Here is a 25,061-nt window from a genome sequence, read left to right as displayed (position 1 = left end):
TGGCAGTCTCGACTGCTACATCAGCCATCATGACGGACATCACATCTGGGTGTGCTTCTTTCAGTGACCTGCTAGAGGCAGAATCATAATCATTATATAGAGGATTTTCCTTGATGACAATTCCAGCTTTAGGAGATTCCATCAATTGCTTCAGGATGCTCTGCGCGATGGCGGAACCTTGGTCTTGCCCTTGGATGATCCCCTTGGAACGACTACGGGTGATAGGTCCCGTGTAGGTGTCGCTTGCAGCTGAAGATTTGGATGCAGCTTTCTTTGATGCCATTGATTTGCTTGTAGATCTAGATGATGAGAGAGAGATGAGAGGTAGAGATGGTCCCACTGGGCGTGCCAATTTGTTCGCACGAGATTTCCGGAGAAATTTAATTCGTGGACTTGAACTTGGGTTGATGTTGTATTTTTGTTGATTTGATGCGATGCGGTTCAATCTCTAGAATTTGATCCTCTGATTCTCTCTCAACTGTATGTCTACGCTTGATTTGGAGGAAGCGGAGCACGTGATGTTCTTGAAGTTTGTTGAACGTCTACGCTTGATTTGGAGAAGCGGAGCACGTGATGTTCTTCAAGTTGTTGAATGTTACGCTTGATTTGAGGAAGCGGAGCACGTGATGTTCTTGAAGTTGGAGTCTTGGAAGAAAGTTTGTATCTTCAAAACAGCTTCAATCTTCGAGGGTGGTCAACTTCAGAAGTTAGGGAGTCTTCTAGCTCTTGGAAGAATTCTCTTTAGATCTTCTAGAGTCAAAATTTTCCAACCCCTACAAATGAGGAGAATTCCTCTATTTATAGAGTTCACTGGTGGGCTTTATGGGTTTGAACTTGGTTGGTCCATGGACCAGACCCATGGGCTCAACCATATGGACTTAGGTTATATTTAGTCTTTGGGCTCAATTAAGCTTATTTTTTTTGGCTTAATTGAACTTAGTCCAAGTAAATAATATTTAATTGAACTAAAATGATTAACTTAATCCAACGATTAATATGAAAACATGTGGCATTCTTAGAATGACCAATTTATTTATTTTAACTCTTTAATTTGGAGCATGTGTCAATTTTAATTAGTCCCAAATTTAATTATTTGTACTTTTCATCATTAACTTAATAAATGATGTGGCAACTTGTGATTGGTCTCAAAATTTCTTATTCAACAACCACGATTATAGAAGAAATATCAAAATTTTATTAGAATAATCATATATACATTAAGTGCATCATAATTATTACAGGGGTAAGAAACAATTTTAATTTTAACAACCACAACTAAATAAATTGTTAATTACTTGATTAGAAATCTACAAACACGAAAATCTGCTATAAATTGCATGCATAAATCTAAGGATTTTGATTCAATCAGATCCATCCAGAAAATAAATATTTATTTAATATTTTTACACAACTGAACTATTTGTAGATACACTGTATCTGTAATTTTGAGTTATATTCCATCATTTTAAACTATACAAATACACTATACCTATCGGATAAGAGTTTTCTTCTATATAGGTAAAATTGGCTGAAAATATATATATATAAAAAAAAGTGAAATTATTGTATTTTTGAGGTATTTAAATTCAAATTTTTATAAATATTTTGGAATATAAATAATCTGATTTATGTTTGCCATTATTTTAGGAATATCAACTAAACTAAATAGCACGAATTTAGGAGTGAATTTGGTTTAATAAAATGAATAGATAATCATAATTAGCACGAGTTTAGAGAATGATAAAATTTTAAATTAAAATTGTTATTAAGCATTCTATTTTGGAGGTATTTAAATTCAATTTTTTTTATAAATATTTTGAAATATACATAATTAATAAACGTTGAATTTATGTTTATGTTTGCCATTGTTTTAGGGATATGATCGTTTAAAAGAATTCAAATTGACGATTTTATTGGATGTTATAAAATCTAACTTCAAATTGTTATTAGAATTATGAAAAATATGTATTGTGTATTATATAATAAAATATTAATAAATTTTAAAAGAAACTTTATGAAATGAAGAGTGATGCAATTATATTAATCATTGTTTTAGGGGTGACAACAAAAATTGAATTCAAATAGTCATTGTTATATGTTATGAATTATAGAAACAAATTGTTAATTAATTGATTTGAAACCTAAATATCTGAAAATCTATAAGTTGTAGGTATATCTAGGGGATGTTGATATAATCTTATATAACCCGGAAATAAAAAGTTATTTAAGATTTTTCAAAATTGATTATTTTTACAAATACACTGTATCTGTGAATCTTTTATATCATGTATCATTTTTTACCTATACAATTATATTGTATATGACGAAAAATAATTTTCGTATACATAAGGGTATAATCAGTTAAAAAAAAAAGTAAAAAAGAAGTCTACAACTCCAATTTTGCTATAATCTTAATATTTTATAAATTTGCTAATTTTCAGTTTGTTATCCAATTTTTTTGTCATTCTCACCGTTATCTCTAAAATATTTTCATAATTTTTAGATTTGTTATTGAACATTGTGAACAATTTGTTACTTCTCTTCCTTATTTTTCATTTTTTTGTGATTTCTTCTCCTCTAGATTTTTTCATCTTCTATTTCATATTTTATTTCTTATATTTTTAAATAATTTATTCTTATATTTAAACATTTTATTTATTCTCTTCATCATTTTCGACAAGATTTTTTGAAGCTATTTCACGATTGTTTTAATATTCTTTTTTATCAGCTTTCTCATATTCAAGAATATCAAGATCATTTAAATAACATTTTAAATGATCAACACAATTGTTTACCATTATCAACACAATCATTTACCATGGTGTACACGATCATTTAAATTTGAAGCATTTTTTCATCGTTTAAAACGAACTGCAAAATCATGTTGACATAATCTAAACAATCAGTTACCATAATCAACATGTTCATTTAGCATAGTTAACAAGATCATTTAACATGGTCAACACGATCGTTAGATTTGAATTTTTTAACGATAATTTAATTTACGTTGGACTACACGATCGTTTTGACATGATCTAAACGATTGCTTACCATAGTCAACACGATCGTTTAGCATGGTTAACACGATCGTTTAGCATGTTCAATACAATTGTTACATTTAAATTTTTTAACAACCATTTACATATTGGACTAACACAATTGCTTATCATAATGATCAATACGATCGTTTTCCATGATGAATACGATAATCGTTTGTCGTGGTCAGCATGATCGTTTAAATTTGAAGTCTTTTTTCTCATCATTAAAAAGAACTACAAGATCGTATATCATGACCTATATAAACAATTGTAGATCATTCATTTAGACTGTAGTATACGATAAATTAGAAGAATATTACTCACGCTCGCGTATGGTCGATTAATTGTTTGTTGACTAAGATATTTTTGGTATTTCTCATTGTGAGCCTATGAGCTTTTTCCGTTTTTGAAATTGTACTATACAATGCAAATATTTTACCAGTTTGTTATGTTTTTTAAAAATCTCTTTTAGAAATAATAAATGTAAAATATGTGTATTAATTTCGATAAATAGAATATATTTCACATAAAGAAATGTAATAATTATGTAATTAATTTTGGTAAATAATTGTTTCCTTTGATTATGTTTTCGTTTCATGTTTTCTGTTTTTGGTTCCTTCCTCGTTTCTTGTTTATTCTCGTTTTAGAAGAAGAAACAGAGCTACCATTTAATAACTATTCTCATTTTCTGTTTTTTGAAGAAAAAAAAGGAACATAAACAAAATTTTATTTGATAATCATTTTTTGTTTCTTGTTTGTTTGTGTTACATTTTCTAACATTTTTTGCTTAATTTTTTCTAGTTTAAATATAATTAATTATGTAAAAATACAAAATATATAGAATTCATCAAAATATAAAATAAAATAATTATAAAAACATTAACATTCTCAAATACATATAAGTCACGTTGTAAAATTCAGTAACTTTAATACAATAGTTTTATGAATCATATTTTGTCAAATTTTGATTTGAAATATTTTTAAATAAAAATTATTTGAAAAATTATTTTTCATTTAATTCATTTGTTATTAATTGACGTGGATTCAAAATCAACTCAATTATATTATGATGTAAATGTTGTATATAGTTGTAAAATATTAAAGAAAACCTAAATGAATATCTTAGTAAAAAAAAATATTTTGTAAAATTTTAACTAATTTCAAAGGAACTTAAAATAATAAATTTATATTTAAAATAACAAATAAACGTGTGTGTTGAAAATTCTAAATTTTAAAAATATAAATTTGGAAGATCAAAATAATATATAAATTTAAATATTAAACTATTTAAAATTTAGAATTAAATTAAACATATGACTTTACTTAAATAAGATCTCTTCCACATATTGTACATATGTGTTCTTGAGTTCTAAAAAAGTTAAATTAAATATGCAAATATGAAAAAATAACAAACCACATCGCATCAAATCAACATAAACACAATATCAACTCAAGTTCTCCACGAATCAAATTTTTTCTGAAATCTCGTGCGAACTATAAATTTTAGTAAAAGAAAGAAATGGAATTAATTAAAATGCAAAGAGAACTAGGAGAAATAGTTTCTTAATTTTTGGCTAATTTTAAGAAACATTCCTTAAAATTTGGAACCAGAAATGAGAAACAAAAACAAAAAACAAAAATGTTATCATAAGGGGTCAATTGACAGTATTTTTGTTTTCTATTTATTTTTTTTTTCATTTTTTAAGAAATAGACTTGTTTGGTGACCATTTCTATTTCTCATTTTCAAAATTTAAAAAATATTTTAAAAAGCTAGCAAACTATGAAAAATAGTTACTTCGGGTTCTTTTATCATTTTATTTCCTTTATTTTTAAAATACTTTGTTGGCTCATTTGTGGAGAGATATGGTATATAACTTATGGCTAACTCTTGGGTTCAAATTTCAACTTTCATCATTTTTTATTTTTATGTTTTACATTTCTTAACTTGTTTTATCTTTTTTTATTTTTTTTTTCTCTTTTGTATGAGTATAGTAAATTTTATCTCGTCATGTTAAGAAATATAAATAGTTGGTCAATTTTTTCTATTTTTTTAAAAAACCCTATCTTTAATATTTTTTTAAATTTGTTTTTATTTTTTATTCTCTTACTTTTTTATAATTATATCTTAATTTAAGTTTGAATTTTAGATTTTTAATATTTAGATAAATGTATTATTTGATTTTCAAATTTTAAATCTAATTTTAAATTTTCTTTTCTGTTTTAGCTATATTTATTTTTAATTTATATATTATCTTGATCCTCCCAATTCAAATTGTGAATATATTCCTTTAAATATTTTCTAAATTTTAAAATTTAAATTTATGCATGTTTATACGTTATTTTAAATTTAAATTTATTATTTTTAGTATCATCAAAATTAGTTAGAATTTTACCTTACATAATTTTTTCACTAAGATAATCATTTAGATTATCTTTAATATTTTACAACCATGATATTTATATGATAACTTAATTGAGTTGAATTTGAATAATTTAAGAGAAATGAATTGAATGAGAAATAATGTTTCAAATCAAATTTTAACAGCATATAATTAATAAAAACTAGTGTATTATGGTTATTAATTTTGGAAGAGAATTTATGTGTGTTTGATAATATTAATGTTTATAATTCTTTTTTTCATATTTCAATCAATTCTATATATTTTTTATTTTTTACATAATTAGATGATATTTAAACTAAAAAATTGTGAGAATGTTAGAAAACAAAAAAAATCAACTACCATTTGAGAAAATTGAAAGTTCTAAATCACCTGAAAATGTCGAGTAAGGTAGTGATCGTAGAGAAAGTGTCAATCTTGCACACGATTCTTTAATCTGGAGGGTGGATTGACACGTGCATGTTCAGGATCACTGAACTTCTTTAAAATGGCGGTGGTTCTACCACCTGAACTCCTTCCAGGTGGTGAGCATTTAATACTCAACAAACCAAACAAGTGTTGAATCTGAAAAATTCTGAAGAGTCAGAGTATAACTCAAGACGTGTTTGGTTTAATAACTCATGAAATATATTCATTATCTCTTGTTCTACACCACTATTAAATGACATGTCATTCTCCAAACCTTCCTTCGTTGTTTCTTCTTCGTGTTCAATCGGAGCTTGTAAATTATAACATACCCATCATTTCATTGTCTTCAAGAAACGGATTATTGCTAGTTCCTTCATGGAAGAGGTCACTGCTAGTTCATTGGCTCCTCACGATACACCTAATCTATGTAGAAGGGGGCTATTCCAATCACTAATAAATGTCGCCCTACATTCTCTAATGAGTCCCAATTTGAGTTCATACATCTCTTGCATGGACACATTATCCGTTCGTACTCATCAACGTGATAATTCACAACCTCTAAAAATCAGAAAACTCTCTCTATACTCAACTGAGAACTTATTTCTAAGTTTTATCTAATAACCATTGCGTCCATCGTTAAAGACCTAGAACATAAATATGTTTAGTTAGTTGTATATTCCTCATCTCAAATGCTAAAGCTTACTTTATGAATAAGCTACACCTCACAAGTATCCAAACACCTCAACTTTCACTATAGCTAATTTAAACTAAAAAATCTATCTAACGCTTCCAACTAACGAACATTAGAAGACACCTAAACACTGAAAACAAATTATAAAACACCAAAGGCTACCATAATTCTAACTAAATAAAGGCTACCATAATTCTAACTAAATAAAGGCTACCTTACTTCTAGCAAATAAATTAGTCACAAATAATAAACTACAGGCTACCATAACTGTAGGATAACCACAACAAATGAATAAAAAATTTCAAGTATTTAAACTATTTGAACAATTTAAAAATTTTCAATTTTATCGATTCAACAATTTCAATACATTTAAATCTTTATATAACAATCACAATTTCAATAATTTAAACCCTAACATATTACAATTTTTAAATTTTAATTTATACATATAATTCAATCCTTAAACAATTCATATAAATTTTAATTAAAAAAACTTTCAACAATTTCAATATACAATCTATAAATACAATTTAATATCAATCGATCATACACTTAATTATTCATGCAACAAATTTAATATCAAACATACATACAATATACAATCTATACATACAATATAAATTCAATCTACAATCTATAAATAAAATATACAATATACATACAACCTCATCTACAATATACAATATACATATTGTTAGGTTTTATGTTCTAAAACTCGTAGATAATAAATATAATTCGTTGGTCGTTATAAATAAAGTGTTATCGTTTTAATAAGTGTTATTGATTATATTATTCATTTTATCTTAATAACCTAAATCCAATAAACTAACATCCTAAGTTGTTTGATGAGTCTTGAAAAATATGTCGAGACATACAGGGGATCAATGTTTGAGATCAACTTAAAGGGTTTATAATAAAGGATCTCGTAACACTATGGATACGACTCGATTTGTATTCGGTACAAACACACTGATCCAACGCATTCGTGCATGTGACATACGAGTGAGGGTATCGTATGCAATGAGTTTACATAAGACCGAACCACGAAATAGTAACCACTAGATGTAACTTTGTTAACTAGCTAAGTTTCTATTTCATTAGGATGACCTAGGTAACTTAGTCTTAATCCTGAGTGTATTATAAGCTCTTGCTCGCGAGGAATTGTCCTTTGATTTGTATGGTAAGAGGGTCAAATTGTCGACTCAATATGCTTATTATTTTGGAAACAAGACCGAGTGGGAAGCTGGGAATATAATCACACAAGATGAAATTCACTCATTTCCAATTTTAGCATAAGTATATGAATGTTCTCTTAAATGGTGTCTCTGGGACTTGAACAAAGGGCCCTACCCTCTCTATGACACGAGAGGGATGTGGTCAATGCCAATGTTGTCATAGACCGACCAAAGGCAGACACCATGTAGGTACATGTTAGAATTGATAGAAATTTTAATAATAATTTTCACTTTCTCCCAACACCACCCAATTCCACGTTGACTGTAGCTAGGGCATCGCCGACATATACTTGTCTGGCATTGATGAAAATTTATATTATTATTTTAATAAAATGTTTCCCTGACCTCACCGTCGTGCTTGACATCAAGTAAGGTATATGTTGTTTCGACGTCTTCAAGGCTATGTTAGGAGAGATGATGAATGCTGACACTTTTTAATGGTGCCAAGGAAAGCGTCTTTTTTTTGACGTCTTTTATCCCGACGCATTTTTCTGCATCATGAGAACTCTATTTTCTTGTAGTGTTAGTACCACTACAAGAAAGAGGGGCTATTTCGACCATCTTTTATCGGAGACTATAAAAAACCTTCAAAAAAAGATATACATTCATCGAAGGTTTAGAAAAAACCTTCGAGAAATATATACTTTTTATCAAAGAATAATAAAAACCTTTGAGAAAGATATATATATTTTATAGAATGTATTGAAAAAAACTTTGATAATATCTACTTTTTATCGAAGAATAATAAATAACCTCCGTAAAAGATCATACTTTCTTCAAAGATTAAATAAAACGTTCGTGAAAGATATACTTTTTTTTCAAAGGTTAAATAAAACTTTTAAAAAAGATCGTACTTTCTTCAAAGGTTAAATAAAACCTTTTGAAAAAAATCGTACTTTTTCGAGAGGTTAAATAAAACCTTAAAAAAAGTACTACATTTTTCAAAGGTTAAATAAAACCTTCCAAAAATGTACTACTTTTTTCAAACGTTCAATAAAAACCTTCTATAACAAATGAAGGTTAAATATGTACTTTTACCCATTTCTCAAAAAATCTATATCTCTCTTTTTCTTCTTCCCAAACTTCCTTTCTTCTCTCCATATCCACCATACTCATTCTCTCTCTTCATTTAGGGCTTTTATTTGACTAAAAGAAAAGAAGGGGATGAGAGGGAAAGTAGCTTTAGCCCACAGTCAAAATGAAAAAGAGAGAGAGAGAGAGAGCGACGCGCTGTTGATGGCATTCGGCGATGAGTTTCAAACGGTTACCCAGTGAGTGGTTCTGGCGGGTGTGCTTCCGTTAGATTAGAGGCCGATTTCAAGCTGCCAGAGGCGTCAGGGTTCGAGAAGTGTTTTTTGGCATTGGCATCGTCTTCTTCCGTGTTTCGGTAAGTCATACTCTTCAGTTTACTGCTGGCATATTTGTTCATTAAATGTTAACTTGAGCCTCATGTGACCTCTCTCATGTCTTCTTCCAGAGCAAAGTCAACATGGTGATTTGGAGTCTCTTGGATATGTGCTTCTATACTTTTTGAGAGAAATTTATACCATTGCCCTCCCTACTTTTATTACAATCAATTAGCTATGCATAATAGTGCAAGGTGTAATGATAGTAATTCCATATTTAGTAGAATATTTTAAGGAGGTCACCCAACATAAAATTGTTTCAAGCTAATCACGCTTAACTTTAGAGTAGTCATCGAAAAGGAAGGTGCACCTTGTTGGTATAGACATTAACTTTTAATTCTTTTAAGACTTTCTTAACATTGCTTGATTTCATTCTAGTTTTCTGCTTAGAATTTTCTTGGCACTTTCTTTAAGTTCATGAGTTCTAGAGATTTTTATTTATACGCTTTGATGGTTTTTTTGTTATTGATTGGAATGTTTTCTTTCTCTACTCATATAGATGTTGAACTATTAATCTTTTATTTGCATTCGTATTCATTTAAAGAATTGTATAATGAAGTGTAGCTTAGTGATTTCAGTTTCTTGACCTTTTGAATTCGTCATAAAGTTATATTTTTTTAAACTATTAATCTCTTCAAATCCAATACTCGTACTACTAATAATATAGTTTTGTTCAAATACATTCCTAAGAATATAGTTTTGTTCCCATCCAAACCCATACTACTCTTCCTCAATAACCCAAACAAAGAAATTAAATTAATTGTTTGTTTGTAAAATCCATCAACAAGGATAGAATTAGCAAATTAGAAAACTATTTTGAGGATAGATTCCAAACTATAATTGGAGAGATGCACAAACATGTCTCTAGTTGATCAAGTGTCGTAGTTTGATGTTATAAAACATTTTGAAATTGTAATTTTGATATCGTAGATTGTTATTCTTATACATTGTAATTTGATATTTCACTATTAAGCAGATGAATTAGTAAATTCATTTTGAGATTTGTATAAATGTTTTAAAAGGTTTTGGGGGGAAATTTTTGAAGAATTTATACATTTGTTGAAAGCGTTCAAAATATCATTTGATAATAAATATTTATCGATGAATAGTTTAGCCGATATCAAAGGTACACATGACCTTCGAAAATTATTAATTTTCAAAGGTTTGTAAAACCTTTGATAATTACTAATTTTCAAGGCTTAATAAACTTTTGAAAATTATTTAATTTTTAAAAGTTAGTAAACTCTCGAGAATCAGCAATTTTCAAAGGTTAGTAAACATTAGAAAAAGTTTTTTCAACAGATCTATTTCGACACATTTCAAAGATTGATTTAACGTTTGAAAAACATATATCAAACTATTAAAAATGTTTTTTTTTTTTTTTTTGATAGTGTTGACATTTGAAAATTATCAAAATTATTGTAGTGCAGACGACTTTCATTGATCCAAATTAAAAATGGAAATTCTTTTAGACAAAATTACAAAGAATTGAAATCATAATATCAATTATTGATTTTGTTTTGCATCCAATAATAAAAAGAAAACTCATGATTAAAATAAGTAATTAAATACGTCATCCAAATTAAAAATGGAAAATTTTGTCAACATTACACATAGTTAAAATCATAATTCATTTTAAATTTATTCATTTTGTTTTGCATCCAATAAAAAGAAAAATTGATATGCAGATATTTAAATAAAATTTCTAAAATATATATTTAACCTTCTAAGATTTCGATAGAATAGTTTGAGTTTGAATTATAATTTTGATTATTCATTTTGGGTTTGGATTAAAATTTTGTTATGGGTCTTGTCAATTCTTCTAATTTTAAATATCCAATTTCAAAATGAAAAGTTTACATAAATAGAAGAAAATAAAAAATATTTACATCATATAGCAAAAAAAATAGATATTTTGGACTTGTGTTATAATTTTGGTTATCAATTTTGGACTTTGATTAAAATTTTGTTATAGACAGTAAATAGTTTGTCAATTCCTCTATTTTTAAAAATCCACTTTTTAAATTGAAAAATTTACATAAATAGAAGAAAATGGAAAAATGTACCTTCTATAGCAAAAAAAAAAAAAGATACTTTGGATTTGGATTTGGATTAAAATTTTGGTATGAACCATAAATAGTTTGTCAATTCTTCTATTTTTAAAAATCTCCATCGTTTTTTTAAAATATCAAAATACTTCGTTAATAAACTTTATAAAATAGCAAATATTTAGTGTATATATTAGAACCACTTTCATTTATTTAAAATATGAAAATAATTTTTTCAATTCATCTAAAGGCTTTGGCTAGTTTGAAAATAGTCATATCTCTTAAGTAAAATTCAAACACTTAGCAAAGTATTTTATTTTTTTCCCCATTTTTGTAATTGAAAATTGTAGATGGAAGAGAAGAAAAGGTTTTCAAACTGTGATTTTGTAGAAAACGACGACTGACAAAGAAGCAGAGTTTTGCAGTATTTTATTTTTATGGTTTGTAGAATATGTCGATGCCACTAGTTTTCAATGCTTCCGACTCTATGAATGTATGTTCTTGGGTTGATGGGAGGTTGACGTTGATCCCCAATGAAGATGAAGAAAATGAAACGATTTGGGAGGGAATTTAGGGTTTTTAGTGTTTGTTTGAAGTTTTGAGTTTTGTTTTTGAAAAAGAATAAAAGTGTATTGATTTAATATTGTTTTGGAATGTGAGTCTTAATTATGGTATACTTTTTGCTTTCACAACGATTACATTTTAGACGGTCTCATTTGTATTAGAGTATGAGCATTGAAATCTTATTTGTAACAATTTATTATTTCGTTTTTGTCATTTTTATAATTTTTTTTTCTTAACAATTTTTCAATTTTAGCTTGTAAATTCTCTTATCGTCATCATGAGTATAATATATGTTGCTACACGGTATGAGATACAATTATTGTTATCATTACATATTTATCCTAAAGGATGATGATAAGGTGACCGTGATAGTAAACAAAACCTGAATCAATACTTAATTATGTTTGTAAGACGTTTATGTTAACGTGAGCAAAAATAATCTAATTATGTTTGGGATGAAAGCCAAATAAAATTGATTTATGAGTTGAATTTCATTCCAATTACATCAATTTTTATTACGGGTGGGCAAGGATGAGGTGGGTGATGTTATAAAGAAATAAAAAGGAAAGGTAAGAAAATTTTGAGACCATGACGATAAATCCAACGGTAGACAATTAACGATTGCAATGCACAAAAATAGATTCGTTCTTATAATACAATAATCAAAGGCGTCGGCACATATTTCAAAAAAAGAAAAGAAGAAGAGTTACAGAGAAACGAATCAATCGGTGAGAGAAGAAAGTTTTTGAATTCAGAGTGAAGAGTCATTTCAAAGCTTTCTCCAATCTCTCTCGCTCTAATCATACTCAGTGAGTCTTCCAGATTACTATTTGATTCACTGTTTATTTTCCTCTTTCTCTGTAATTGTACTTGCTTTTTTTATTGATCGTGAAATTGATTGAAAGCTTGAATTTGTTGATTAAGGTGTTTATAATGTCGTCCGCACCGTCTTCGAGTCAACCGGAGTTTGATTACTTATTTAAGTTGCTGTTGATTGGTGATTCCGGTGTAGGGAAGAGTACTCTTCTTTTGCGCTTTACCTCTGATTCCTTTGAGGATCTTTCTCCAACTATTGGTACGCCTCTCATTTCTACTTTCGTTTCGAAGTGTTCAAAATTTGGATTGAGCCTTGTGTATTATCGGGTTGAACTGAAGTTGTATTGAATTTCGTTAGTAGAAAGATTAAGGCCTTGCTTGATAACCGTTGATGTTCAGTTCTTATAGATATGTTTTTTAAAATCTAAAGGAAACTTTTGAAATTTGAAAAGGAATTTTGTGAACTTTTTGTTTTCTATAAAATAATATTTGGCGAAGAATTCAAATGTATTTAAGAGTGAAAAACATATGAAAGAGTTGTGTGGAAGCAAGCACAATTGTCTTGAAAAGACAGGTGAAGGAACAATTACTCTTGGATCATGGCTTGACATAAAATTTTATGAGACAAATGCGCCTCTAAAGTATCCATCAAACTGTCCCACATTGAATCTACGAGATGACAACAACTCGACCCTACATGATCCATTTCCTTAGAAGTACCCTTACAACATATTGAGGCTCCATTGGCTTGTAAATGATCTCTGGATAAGGTCAATAGTGATAATACTTCTGTGTAAGATTTACCAAATGTAGATTTTTTTTTATCTTCTGTAGATTTTAACCTTCCATAGTTAGTAAATAAATATAAAGGATTTATAGTTAAACTTTTTGGACGATTAGGGGTAACAAACGAGCATACCTATCTTTCGCCAAAGAAACAAACCTAGTAGCCAACATAAAGCAAAGAGAAACAATGAAACCACTCCATTGGACGGGATGGCCAGGATTGGATAAAAGCTGCAAAGGGATATTTTAATGAAGAGAGGTGATAAAGACGAAGGTAAATGCGGCAAAGAGAACTATCCCCAACCTCTGATCCTCCCAACCAATTCAGGGTCCTTTTTGTTACTGATTTGGTTTTCGGTTTGAAATATTTTATTTACATCAGTGAAATATTCTCTTGTTTCTAATAGAAAAGATTATTTTATGGTTCAAATTCTTACATATTAGATTGATACTTATTCTCTACATAACTTTTAGGTGTTGATTTCAAGATCAAGCATGTTACAGTTGGGGGCAAGAAGTTGAAGCTTGCGATATGGGATACAGGTGAATATTTTCCATTTTTTTTCAGGCTATGTGCACGTGTGTAAACATGATAGGGGAAAAGAAATGGTGCCTTATGATTTATTTCGGTCATCTTTTGGTTTCACCAGTTGTGTTATATTGTTCTGTATTTTAATTTATATCTTTTAATTTTTATGCTAGATGTGCATTTAACATATTTCTGAAGACTACAGAAGTATTTGTGAAGTTTCTTATTTTATGAAATTTTTATCCTGAATCAATTTCCTTCGACTTTAACATACATATCCTGTAAATATATTAGAAGTGTGAAATTATAGGGGATAGATTAACATACACCTCTGACCAAACAGTGTCTTGGATGTTTCATGCACACAAAATTACACTAATTGATTAATCATCCTATTCGGAAATAGTGCTGTTGAAAATTGTTGTTGTACGATTCCCGTAGATAAGGGTGGATTTACCTATACTTGCTGCCCATGGCTTAGAATCTTTGGAGCTGTCATGAATGTAAGGTTTTACTGGTCATCTTGTGATATGATACTGTTGTCGGAAATTATTAGGAAGGAATAAATAAAGGACGCCATCAAAACAGTTTCTGTTTTGCAATGAAAGGAAGAAAGAAACACTGGTGAAAAACCAAAAAGTAGGACGTCATCTTTTTAGTGCCTGCTTAGGACTTACTATGACAGTGTCTGAATATATAGGGGAAAAAAGAAGAAGAAAAGGTCTCAGTGATTAGCTGAGACATGAGGTATGTTGCATTCTACTCGATGTAATGTATCTCGGCACTGTTATCGTATGATGAAATTGATTCAGTGGGTACCTACATTTTGAGGTCTATTTGGTAATGCCATTCTGTGGCAAACTTGATAATTAAGAAATTACAACTTTAATACGTTTATTTTAATAGAAGTTTAAATCTTATTCTGTTACTGATTGTCTACCTGAATTTTATTTAAATGGTCCCTACTTGTAGCTGGGCAGGAGAGGTTTCGAACCCTAACAGGTTCATACTACAGAGGAGCTCAAGGAATCATTATGGGTATCTTCTATTGATTTCATTCTTTCTATCTATATTTCAAATACTAGTTTTGCATCTAACAAGTCCTTCAACTTTCAATTTTGTGTCTAATAAGTAATTGGCTATTCACTAATATACTTTTACATTCATAAGTTAAATTAATGAGCTGGAAACATTAGACACAAGCTGCTAGATTGTATGTATTACCTTCGAGCTTTTCTTCCCCTTAAAATATAAGAAACCCTGTACTATATATATATTAACAAAAGAGAGCAGGAATTCTCAGAATCTCAGACACAAACCTTTAGATCGTGTATACTACTTTACAGAAGGTTTGATTAACCCAACAACTGCCTTTTTCTTGTTGTAAAATGTTTCCAGCTCATCATTCTGATTTTAGGGATGATCTGTTTTGATAAATTTTTATTCTGGATTATTTTTCATTTTATTCAAGTACTCATTCTCTAACTGACCTAACATTTTTACAATTAGTGTATGATGTGACACGGCGAGAGACATTCACAAATCTGTCTGACATATGGGCTAAAGAAATTGATCTGTACTCAACAAATCAGGATTGCATTAAGATGCTTGTTGGAAACAAAGTGGATAAGGTATGCTTTTTAAATCTGAGGAACTTCATTAGTAAATAGTAATTACCTTGTTCAATGTAGTTCTTTTAGCATCTTGGTCCAGTGCTACCCTGCCCTATGTAGCTAACTACAGATCTAAGTCTAAATTTCCAGCTAGTTAGTGCCAAATATATTATATAGATCTATGGCGCTGTTTGGCATGCTGAGTTGAGTCATGAAGTTTGAAATTAATGTTTGTGGAGTTAACATGTGTGTGTTAGACCACCAATAATTCTACAATATAGTAGAAGAGAAAAAAAAAGAATAATACGTGTGAAGGAGAGTACAAGTGAAGGGGGGACCACAGGGTAGAGTTAACCAGTATAAATAGAAAAATAAAAGAGAGGGAAAAGTAGTTAGTATCTGGTGAGTGATTTCTGTTGTATTCGTGAGAGATATGGTAACAGAATTGGGAAGAGTTCTCTGTTCATCAAATTGAAATTACATTCAATTCGATTTTCTTCATTGTAATTCCTATATTACTATCATCAATAAAGATTGGAAATCATCTTCATTGTGAATTTGTGTTGGAAATCAAGCTCCAACAGTGTGTGGAGTTGGGAAGTCTATGTTTGAATTGTAGAGTTTTTTTTTAGTATGTAGTTGGTCATTGATGATCGCCAATGGGTGGAGTCATTGAACCATTAATGTGAACACTTCAATAATGAACGTTGTAGAAGTTGGTGAAGTTGAGTTATTTGACAAGTCGTTTGTTGGACCAAACAATTGAGTTATAAACTCAACTCAAGTCAATATCCGAAACATCCCCTATATTTTCTACTGATCTTGGGTTGTGTTTCTTGGATACGAATTTGATATTCTCTTATCTGGATAAAGTAACCCCTATTCTTAACGTTAGATATTTAGCAATTTGTGGGTGATCTGAAAGTGGTTTCCTTGTTTTTTAACGCGTATGGTAGAAAATTTAGAATGTGAAATACTAAAACCTGTTTCAATTTTACATTTCTGAGTTACAAAATCCAAATATTGTTTTTGGACATCATCCACTAAACACAAATTTGCTAAATTCATGTCAGATTAAGAAATTGAATTAGATAAGATGCCAGAACCTTAAAGTCAAGTGATCTAATATTTCAGGAAAGTGAACGTGTAGTCAGTAAAAAAGAGGGAATTGACTTTGCTCGAGAATATGGCTGCCTATTTCTCGAATGCAGTGCAAAAACTCGGGTCAATGTGGAGCAATGCTTTGATGAGCTTGTGTTGAAGGTACGGGAAAACTTGAAACACTTTCGTGCTTCCCATATAATATAACGCTTAATACAAATTGTGGAGTTGTAGTTCAAGAGTTTAATTGTATTATATTTAAACTTACTACTAGTGTGCTGCCCCAAAATAATGTGTTTGCAGATATTGGACACCCCCAGTCTTTTGGCTGATGGCTCAACAGGTTTGAAAAAGAATATCTTCAAAGAGAAACCTCCCGAAACGACCACATCAGCTGGTGGCTGCTGCTCTTATTGATTTATATACTAAAAATTGTAGGAGCATTCTCATTTTGTCTTAGGCTACTCGTTCCATAGTTATTCCATTTCAGCACACACCCTAAAGGGGATCTTCAGATTAACCTTGATGGATTGTTAGTTCGTTAAACTAAAATGTCTGCTCGACACTAAGTTTCTTGTATTCTTTCAGTCGTTCTTTCTAGGTTGACATTTAATTTGTTCTTTCTGGTTTGAGTTTGATTTATTATGAACTTACAAAGTCACATATGAAAACAGATCCTGAAATCCTATCAATACTTTAGTTTTTTTAGTTCTTTTTTTCTTTAAGTCTTAAATTATGTTGATGTTGACCAAGCACTTTGATTTTGTACATCAAAATAAGCTGCAACACATTCCCACGATAAACAAAGTTTTGCTCATGTTTCATATCACTTTACACAATCAACACCATTGCCAAGAGTTCCCAAAGAGCCATATCACGAAAATGATATTAAACCCACAAAGCTGATATAACAACATTGTATCAAAAGATTTATTTGGGTAAAGCTTCCATTTGGAGAGTTGACAGTTGATGTTTGATAGAGAATCTAAAGAGGAACATCAGAAGGGTAATCTTGAGGATATCTCTTCCTTGTTTGCCTTAGTACCTCTTCTTGTTCTTGAAGGTTTTTAGGTAAATTATCATAAACATCATTGAATAACTCTGAAAGTGGAGGCTTCTCTGTTTTCTCTGCATTTTGAATTGCTTCTAGCAACTGAGCCAACAAAATCAGCACCATCGATCCATTATTAGATATCAATTTTACAATTACATGCCCAAGGATATAATTAAACTATGCTCAGTTTTTGCATTTACTCAAAAATAAATAAAGATTTACCTGTCTTTTAACCGTGGTTTTGTGGTTCAACTCATCTTCTTGACTAAACCATCCGTTATTAGAGATCCATTTAGCAAAGCGATCCATAGGGTTCCTCTCCATTTTCCAATACTGAATCTCATCAGTAGTTCGATACTTACTCGAATCATCAGATGTTGAATGATGGCCAACTCTATAAGTTAAAGCCTCAATAAGAACTGGCATGTTCTCTCTGATAGCCATGGATCGAGCTTTACGAACCGCACTGTAAACAGCTAGGGTATCATTTCCATCAATTCGGATGCTTCGGATTCCATAACCCTGTCCTTTCACAACCACACCGTCACCTGAAAATCAAGGCCAACATCTTAATCAGAGTTAAGGATTTGGAATAATTGATATAGAAGAAATTTTAATTAGGAGATTTTTTGTATACTTCGGAATTGTTCTTCGATTGATGTGCTGATCGCCCAACCGTTGTTGCGACAGATGAATATCACCGGCGCTCTTAATACGGCTGCGAAGTTTAATGCTGCGTGGAAATCCCCCTGTTTATCATTTCAATTTCGTTATAAAAAAAAGTCATCTAATTTAGAATCTATCTTTTAAAAAATTTTTGGTATATTTTTTAAATTTTGTAAAAAATTGGAAGTCAATAGTTTTGGTAGATAAAAAAAGAATCATAAAACCAACCTTTGATATTTCAATTAAAGAAGGTAAACGTGAAAGATAAAACTTGGTGAGAGTTATTTTTGACACTTTTTAAAAAATATTTCATTATTGGAGTCTTTATATACCTCGCTGGTGGTACCATCTCCAAAATAAGCCACAACGCATGCTTCTTTTTTATCCATTTTAAGAGAATAAGCAATGCCAACTGCTTGTGGAAGTTGCGTTCTACAAAAAAAATTGAAAAACAAAGTATATTTAATATGTGTGCAATTCATAGATTAAAATCAAAGGAACTTCATAGCACTACAAAAGTATCATACTTTTTTGTATTCACACTATAAATTTATCTTAAAAAATACTGGTAGATCCTACGTTTTCCACTTTATTTTTAATTTAATAACGTTCAAATTGATGTAGTTTGTGGGGTTACTTAGAGTAAAAAAAAAAAAAGTGATATAGAGAAGTTAGTGAATAGGATACAAGAGTTTACCCAAGGGGAGATGAAATGGTGAAGTAATTGTGATGGTTGGAGCCATAGTGAATAGGCATTTGTCTACCCTTTCCATAATCTCCTTTGTTTCCAAACAGTTGATTTGCAAATTCTTGCAACGTAAACCCACGCCATAATAACACACCAGGCTCTCTGTACTGCAAATGATAGTTTAATTGATTAAGATATATATGTATATATATAACACAAAAATGTAATTTGATTTATTACCTGAGCCAAAACGACGTCATCGGGGAGAAGTGCAGCTGCAGAAGCAATGGCAATGGCTTCTTCTCCAGATGAAGTTAAGTAAAATGAGATTCTTCCTTGCCTTTGTGCTTCGTAGAATATGTTGTCCATTATTTGAAGAGTAATCATGTCTTTGTACATCTTAATTGCTACATCTTTGGTCAACTATCAAATTTCAATAATTGGAACAAAGATGTAGCGATTAAGAAGTACAAGGACCAATAACATATTACAGTAATAGTATGTATTTAGATAATAGTAATATTAGTAAGACCTGGTTGAAATTGGGTGGTGTAATGGCGTCCCCATTTTCATGAAGCACACGATAACATGGAACTCTCTTCTCAGTGGACTCGGACATGAATCTCATTTCCTTTGTAAATGGAACGCTTCCTCCCGGAAAATCCAACTCCTACACCAATTAAACATTTCTATAAGTAAGTTACGTTCTAATAAAACTTTTAAATCTATTGCCCATTTCTTCTTCTCCTTTGAATTTAGATTTAAAATATTAGAACTTATTTTAGAAGAAGCACATGCCATGGCAGTGTTTGGTTTAGGAGGATCTTATACTTATACATTATCAAAATAGAGAAAAATTGAGAGAGTATTGATAACATATGGTTTTTTGGTTTGAATTGAAGTCTACTTATGTGTATCATGATTGATACAATGCACGTTGACACACAAAAGAGGGAAAGAAGAAGGAAAATAGCAAACAAGTGAAGAAAGGCAAAAGGAAATGTAAAAAGAAAAAAATGGTGCCAAAGATGTTCCTCACATGGTGCGTCTGTTCTGGGGACATCTAAATTCTAGAATGCTCGATCATCCCTAAAAATATCGAAACATCTTACAATTACACAAAAATAAATAAAGTAGTTTAAATATTCAAATCTTCCATTTCCACGTACCAAATGACCAATTTGTATTTAGTTTAGGTTAATTTGTACAAAATACTCAAAAACTTTGTACCATGTGTTAAAAATATCTTTGAACTTTTTCAAAAGTTTTAAAATACCCAAACTTTTAATATGAATTCTAAATTTGAATTATTATTTTGGGGAAAGGATTATGAAAATACCCTTAAAGTTATGAACTCAGTATTTTTTTTTTTGGGGGAAAGGATTATGAAAATTATTATTTTTTCAAACTCGTATTTTAAATTTAATACACAAATATTCAATTTACCAAATTGTCATGTTTTCGCAAAACAAGCTCCATTAGTTTCCGATTTCCATTTCATAGTTTTTTTTATGCAAGTGTTTTGTACCAATAAATTATACTTTTGTTTTTAAATTGATATTTTAAATGCAATACACAAATTGCGTGTATTTAACAATTAATATAAACCAATGGCTGACACCATAATTTCATTCAAACGAAACAATATACGAAAAACAAATAGTTTCTAGGAAGGGAGTTATAAACCAAAGTCAATTACATGGAACACAATGCAAGAGCAAAAATTATTATTATTATTTTTAAGACATTCATTTTTTTACCTTTTTAAGTAATCATGCGATTAAATTATTTATTTTTTAAAATTCACATTCTAAATTCAATACACAAATTTTATATGTTTAATTTACCAAATCATTATAGTTTTTGTAATGGTGAAACAAAAAGCTAATTCAATAGTAAAAGAAGAAATCAAAATGAATGTAATTATACCAAATTCATAACTTAAAAATAAGCTATGTTGTTTAAATAAAAAGATTAAAACTAACCTAATTCATAAGCATATAAATTACAAATTACAAATGAAAAATAAATAAATTAAATAATATTTAAATTTAAATGAATTAATTATAAATAAGAAAGAGTGGAGGAAGAAATAAGGAATAAGGATGGAGAGAGTTGAGAAAGGGTTATGATAACCCTTTTTCCAAACAAAGAAGATTATATAACCTTTTCCCCGTGATTCACAGTGATTTGGAAAAGTATGGTAGTTTTATATTTAAAATTGAAAAAAAATGTGTGATTTTAAAACAATTTAGATAAAAAGGGTTTTTTTTGTCATTTAGTAGATTCCTTCTTTATTTAATTTTTTTAACCATCACTTCATCACTCCTTATTCTCTCTCTTTCTTTCTTTATCATTATAATTTTTTATTTTAATAATTTATTAACCAATTATATACTTCATGATTTTTTAATATTTTTTTATAAATTTATTATTTACTATTACATACTTAATTATTTTTAACTTAATGATTTTGTAATAATTTATCATCTATATTTTTTATTAGGCACTTCCCTATCTTTCAATTATGTTTGATAATTTCTTTTTTTATTTTTTTCTCCTCAATCTTTTTCAATAACAATCTTATCATGTTTGATAATTTTGCTAATAATTTAAAGTTTATAAAATATATCTTTTAAAAAAATTATATAATTAATCTATATGTTTTCTTTTCTTATTTTGAATGTATCGAGTTCATACTGTAATTCTTAAATTGCCACAGATTTTAAAAAAATTGATCCAAATACTCAAGAATAAAAGTATATGTATTATGAACATTGTTAATTCTTTTAAAGTTTTATTTATAAGTATGATTGATTAATTCTTTTAATGTTTTATTTATAAGTATGATCGATTAATTCTTTTAATGTTTTAATTAAATTTAAATTTTATGTATTTGGATCCATCTTTTCTAAAACGGTATCGATTTAAGATTTACAGTATGAAATTGATACATCCAAAATAACAAAAGAAAGAAAAACATATAGATTAATTACATAAACTTTTCAAAAATCATTTTCTATAGTTTAAATTATTGACAAAATTATCAAAACGTTATAAACATGTTATTAAATAGATTGAAAATAAAATCATAAAATCATAATAATAAAAGAAAAGAAAAAAATTACCTAACACGTTACAAAATATACGGATGTGCATAATAAAAAAGATAGGAATAATAAATTATTAAAAAAATCATTAAGTTTAAAATAATTAAGTAAATAATAGTCCATATGAATTTTTTTTTAAATAACTAGGAATACAATGATTAATAAATCATTAAAATTAAAAAAATAAGAATAATAAATTATTAAGTTAAAAATAATTAAGTATATATTAATAAATATGAATTTGTGAAAAAAAATTAAAAAATCATGAAGTATATAATTGGTTAATAAATTATTAAAATTAAGAAATTATAATGATAAAGAAAGAAGGAAAGACTAAGAAGTGATGAAGTGATGTTTAAAATCATTAAATAAAAAAGGAATCCACTATAAAAAAAAACAACCCTTTTTACCTAGATTGTTTTAAAATCACCATTTTTTTCAATTTAAATATAAAACTACCCTATTTTTCCAAATCACCCAAAAACACCCTTAAAATTTAAACACTAATTATTCAACTAAAAGAAATTCAAAATTTATATCCCTTCCATTGTAAGTTATAAGGCATTTTTATTTTTGCGAAAAGATAAGTTATTAATGGAATTAAGAAAAGTGCAAATAAATCAATTTAAAAGTGAACTGGTGACATTCTGTATGATTTGACAATTAAAAAAGTGTTTGAGATTGGAGAAAAACTATGGAGAAAGAGTTGAAGGAGGAAACTTTTAAAATATTTTATTTTATTCTGTTTTGAGTACTATCAATTTAGTAGCTACAAATGGAGTTTAATTTTTCTAAATATTCGAAAGAGAGTATACGTTAATTCGCATTAAACTATATGTTTAGTTTAAATAGAAATAGAATTAAGGTTTGAGAAGGAAATGTTGATATGAACAGATAAGTATAAGAAAAGTCAATTGTAAAAAAAAGTTGGTGGCAGAAAGAAAAGAAAAGAGAAAGTTAAGAGATTGTTAGATGAGAAGAAAAATAAGAAGATAAACTAGTAAATGATACATTTATTATTTCTTTATACAAAAATTAATTTAGTAATTAATGTAAGCTTAATTCAGTACTTAATTAATATTATGAATAGAATTAATTAAGTTAGTTCATGCTATTAAATAGCCACTAAAGTTGGTTTTTAAAAACATTTTGAAATATAGGGCCATCTAATTTGTTTTTGTTTTTTTACTAAAGGTGACTTAGGTCAATTGGTATTAGTATGTTATGAGGATAAGAGATGATTTCGAGTTCAAATTAAATAATTCTAGTACTTAATAAGATATTTTTTTAAAAAAATTAAACAACAAAGCATTATTGTTGTTATCTCTATGATTGATTTCTCTTGTTTTTTTCACACTAAAGTTTAGGAGTTTTTTCAAAAATAAAACAAAACACGAAAATATTTACACTGTATAGAAAAAATTTGATAAAGGAAAAAGCCCACAATAAAAAATAACAAAAATACCACGATTATCGAACACACACATGAAAAAATGATTTTGTACCAATCTAAACGATTTTATATCTATCTAAATGATCTTGTATCCTTCTAATTAGTCTAAACGATCTTGTATGTATCAAAGCTAAATGATCTATTAGTAATAATTATCTGAAATCGACAACTGATTGTTTAAATATTGATACATGATCGTTTATACTTTGAAAACGATCGTGTACCAATATAATTTAAATTTTGGATTAAGAAGAAAAAAAGAAAATTAATGAGAGAGGAAGAAGAAAGAAGAAATTTTAGATGAGGAAACCAACAAATGGTAAGAAGGAAGTAGAAATAATAATAAGAAGAAATTAATAATATAAATAAAAAAATAAACTTAAAGAAGAAGAAAATTGAAAACTTATTCCACCGTAAACGACAAATATAAAATTTATGGAGATTTAATTCATTTGGTATGGTAACTATTATATTAATGTAAATTTACCTAAATGGTACCTAATTTTTAATGTGTTTCGTCAACTTCAAAATATGTTAAAGAAATTCCAAATTGTTTAAGAGTATATATGCACTCAGTTCCTAATCTTTGTGAAATGAAGGTTCAATTTAAACTTTGAATTTCACACATAATTTAATTTTAAAGGTATTGTTAAAACCACATCTATAAAAAATGTCACATCAAATGAAGGAAAAAGCAAATGAAATTAGAAAAGAGTTAATGTGAATAATAATAATAATTAAGAAAAGAGAAAAAAAATCACATGCATGAAAAAGAAAAAGTTAAGAAGACCAATAGACAACAAAACAACCAAACCTGATCATCATGGTTATGAAGATAAAGTTGATCCACATGTCGTGCAGCTTCAGTAGATTCAAAACGACATGTCGGCCAAAAAAATCCGGAGGACTGATCCTTCCGACGACGGCCGCACTGGACCGCCATTGAAGAATCGGAACAGTACTGAAACTTTCGGTTGAGAACTCGGTGGAAGAGATTCCGAGATGAGGATCGTGCAAACCGAATCATAGTGATTGTGAAAATTAGAAGTAAAAAAGTAAATAATAATTTAAGAGAAAAACAAAAAAAAAAACAAAAAAAAGAAGAGGAGAAATGGAAATTGGTATGAAAGAGTGAAAAAAAGAGTATAAATAGAGAGAGGGGATGAGAATGGAGATGAGTTGGAGTGTCGTTTTTGGATTGGCTTGGTTGATCCTTATCAGCTCATGAGACTTATTGGTGGGGCTGCCAGGCCTCTCCTTAATTATGGGTTTCAATGCCAACTTTTAGAAGACGAATTTTAAGTGCTTAACCCTTTTTAGGGCTTTCATTTTGTGCTACATTCTTCTTTTTATTTTATTTTATTGTTATTCTTTCTAAAAATGGATTTGCTTTTTTAATTTATTTTAGCCGTCCAACAATTTTGAAAACGAAAGAAGCGTACACACCCACAATGA

General features: G+C 28.7%; 2 protein-coding genes and 1 long non-coding RNA gene across 4 annotated transcripts; 2 read left to right on the top strand and 1 right to left on the bottom strand.

The window, feature by feature from the left end:
- The first annotated feature begins 8,879 nt into the window (after positions 1–8,879).
- On the top strand, positions 8,880–9,567 carry LOC116404723. The gene is made up of 2 exons (XR_004217750.1): positions 8,880–9,159; positions 9,250–9,567. It is a non-coding gene; the product is annotated as an uncharacterized LOC116404723 (long non-coding RNA).
- A 2,873-nt stretch (positions 9,568–12,440) lies between these two features.
- LOC101216584 (ras-related protein RABC1) lies at positions 12,441–17,343 on the top strand. 2 transcript variants are annotated; one of them, XM_011659136.2, is made up of 7 exons: positions 12,441–12,599; positions 12,715–12,865; positions 13,867–13,935; positions 14,894–14,959; positions 15,431–15,552; positions 16,669–16,797; positions 16,939–17,343. In XM_011659136.2, exons 2-7 carry the CDS (start codon positions 12,724–12,726, stop codon positions 17,050–17,052), a joined length of 642 nt encoding a protein of 213 aa, XP_011657438.1. In that variant the 5' UTR covers positions 12,441–12,599; positions 12,715–12,723; the 3' UTR covers positions 17,053–17,343. The 2 variants fall into 2 exon arrangements, with proteins under 2 accessions (XP_011657438.1, XP_011657439.1); XM_011659137.2 differs by lacking the exons at positions 12,441–12,599; positions 12,715–12,865 and adding an exon at positions 13,514–13,666.
- Positions 17,344–17,396: 53 nt separating this feature from the next.
- On the bottom strand, positions 17,397–24,744 carry LOC101216977 (2-oxoisovalerate dehydrogenase subunit alpha 1, mitochondrial). The gene is made up of 8 exons (XM_011659135.2): positions 24,421–24,744; positions 19,576–19,713; positions 19,284–19,466; positions 19,053–19,210; positions 18,688–18,787; positions 18,327–18,438; positions 17,912–18,237; positions 17,397–17,788 (listed from the first exon to the last, which is right to left on the bottom strand). Exons 1-8 carry the CDS (start codon positions 24,631–24,633, stop codon positions 17,621–17,623), a joined length of 1,398 nt encoding a protein of 465 aa, XP_011657437.1. The 5' UTR covers positions 24,634–24,744; the 3' UTR covers positions 17,397–17,620.
- Between the last annotated feature and the right edge of the window lie 317 nt (positions 24,745–25,061).

This window comes from Cucumis sativus, chromosome 6 (genome assembly GCF_000004075.3).
Source record: "Cucumis sativus cultivar 9930 chromosome 6, Cucumber_9930_V3, whole genome shotgun sequence".
In the NCBI taxonomy this organism is placed as follows: Eukaryota; Viridiplantae; Streptophyta; class Magnoliopsida; order Cucurbitales; family Cucurbitaceae; genus Cucumis; species Cucumis sativus.
This window is presented reverse-complemented; position numbering and strand designations above follow the sequence as displayed.